At 32.3% G+C, this 2,363-nt stretch overlaps 1 protein-coding gene across 5 annotated transcripts in view; it reads right to left on the bottom strand.

Moving 5' to 3' along the window:
* LOC106460767 (regulator of nonsense transcripts 1-like) overlaps positions 1-2,363 on the bottom strand; it is a 107,572-nt gene that overhangs the window by 25,791 nt on the left and 79,418 nt on the right. For all 5 annotated transcript variants that reach the window (XM_013920502.2, XM_022387547.1, XM_022387548.1 and 2 more), the window contains 3 exons: positions 1,142-1,285; positions 669-882; positions 402-519 (listed from right to left, as the gene is read on the bottom strand). In XM_013920502.2, coding sequence (XP_013775956.1) covers positions 402-519; positions 669-882; positions 1,142-1,285 — 476 coding nt within the window. The remainder of the gene's footprint in view (positions 1-401; positions 520-668; positions 883-1,141; positions 1,286-2,363) is intronic.

Genomic DNA, 2,363 nt, shown 5'->3' with positions numbered 1-2,363 from the left:
ACAAATTAGTTAGCATAAATCAGTTAAATGACGAAAAATTAGGTGTCTATTTACTTGTGACCACTCAGTGTATGTATAATATGCTATAATACAATATGTATGTAACTGTTGACCTAAAGGTCAGGTTTCACACACGCTAATAGAAGTAACATAACCTTAAACTCATAAAATGGCATCTTATGCTATCCCACTTTGCTAAAAGAATTATTGATATTTTACATTTTGTTCAAACTAATATAAATCAAATAGCATTTGGCTTACTAAATTTTAGTCCTTAACTAATCATGCACAGTTGTTACAATACTCCATCATCAAATGTGGAAAAAAGTGTATGTTCATAAAACTGTCAATTCCTTTTAGAGCTTCTCAAAAACATGAAACACTATAAAGGAAAAACTTACCTGTTCAGATAGGATGTACCAGACCCAGCTATCTCTTCTTGTCCTTGACAGGCATAAAAGAACATAGGCTTGTCTGGCTGAGGCCATGGAAAATCAACTCCTTCCATTTTTCGCTCATCTTGTGGGATTGATGATGGTAAAAAAAAAACAACACAGAATACTTCTTTCAGTAATATACATCTACTAAAACACTCTGGATAAGAAAAATATGTAAATATTTGTATTATTAGCTAATGCAAGGAAAAATATTTACAAATACTAATTTACCAGCATAAACTCCATTTTGAAGTGAACCCTCATAGAAAAAATTGGAAGGGAACTTGCTTAATTGTGGATGCATACGATACTGGACTTCAAGTCGCAGAGGACGGATACCTAGCACCACAAGACGTTCAAAAAGAGATTGTGAAAATCCTGCTCGGGCTGCTTTTTTACACATAACCACAGGACCCAGTTGACAATGGTCTCCAACCAGCACTAACTGCAATCAGAAAACATCATGGTGATACAATTTCTACATTATATAATGAATAAAGAAAAAAAGTATAAATTCTCACTGTTTGTAGAAACTTATCATACATTTACTGCATATTTTCTTTAATTATTTTTTAAACTACTTTTGCTAAGCACTTGGTAATTTTTCATGAACTAATATGAATAACCATAAATGTAAAAAGTAAAAAATTGTAATTCAAATGATACTTCATTATTATTTTAATTTTTTTATTACACCTACTCACCTGTTTTGCCCCAAGAACAACAGGAACCATACATTCAGGTTCTGTAGCTTGCATGCTTTCATCAATCAAAATGGAATGGAACTTAAAGCGTGCAAGTCGTGGATCTCCTGCACCCACACAAGTGCAGCATATTACATCAGCAGCCTAAATAAAAAAAGAAATTTCTAAAAAAATTATTTTTCAAAGATGTTTTAATCCTTAAAATATTGACTTGTTTACATATCTTTCACCACCAATGAAATCTCTACATTGCATCATATTAAGTAATTTTATATGCTTGCCTTTTATAACACAAACTCTAAATTACTGGATGAAATTACTTTTATTCCAGGTAAGATACATATGTAATCTCACCAGTAATCAATGGGATTAACTGCAATACTGATGACATTTTTGGTTACATTTTATTGTCACCTGAATGTTATTAAAAACTCTGTAACCAACACAAAATCATGGGTCCACAAACAATAGAAAAATTGTTTTGAAAACCTAAAAGCAATTCTAGGATTAAAATAAATATCTATTAGGAGGCCATAAATCTAATATTCTGATAGAATTAACAGTCATATAAAGCCAAAAAGAGAGAGAGAGAGAGATAAAGCAGTTTCCAAAGCCAGGTTACATAAAAAGTTGGTGAAAAAATGCTTGTGACTCTCTATACAGCATGGATACTTTTGCTGTTTCTGAGATACTGACACACCCAAGTTACATCAGCAAGAAGCATTGTTCCACTTTTAACATGCAGTATCAAAGCAATCTTAGGTCAAATGTACAAACAAAGTAAATATCTATAATAAAAGAAATATAACATGAAAGTAAGGCAAAGTGTATTTTTCCTCCTCCTTTTTTTGCTGTGACTTTTGAAATATATATCTACATTACATGGCATCCAAACTTCCATGGCATTTCACATGTCTGCGAACAATAAACCAGGAAATGCAACTACTGTGACATTTTAAATATATCATTTATATTAAACAACATGTTCATGTTTTCAAAACTATGACTATCTTAAGGTAGCCAAATGCCTCGTCATCTAATTAGTGACGAGCATGAATGGATTAACAAGATTCACACTGTCCCTACCTACTATCTAGCAAAACCACAGCCAAGGGAACGGGCTTGGAAAAATCACCGTTGTTCTCGCTGATTTTTCAAAGCCCATTCCCTTGGCTGTGGTTTTGCTAGATATTAAAGTCATGCTATAACATTTCAATTATTA

Source organism: Limulus polyphemus, unplaced genomic scaffold (genome assembly GCF_000517525.1).
Source record: "Limulus polyphemus unplaced genomic scaffold, Limulus_polyphemus-2.1.2 Scaffold832, whole genome shotgun sequence".
In the NCBI taxonomy this organism is placed as follows: Eukaryota; Metazoa; Arthropoda; class Merostomata; order Xiphosura; family Limulidae; genus Limulus; species Limulus polyphemus.
This window is presented reverse-complemented; position numbering and strand designations above follow the sequence as displayed.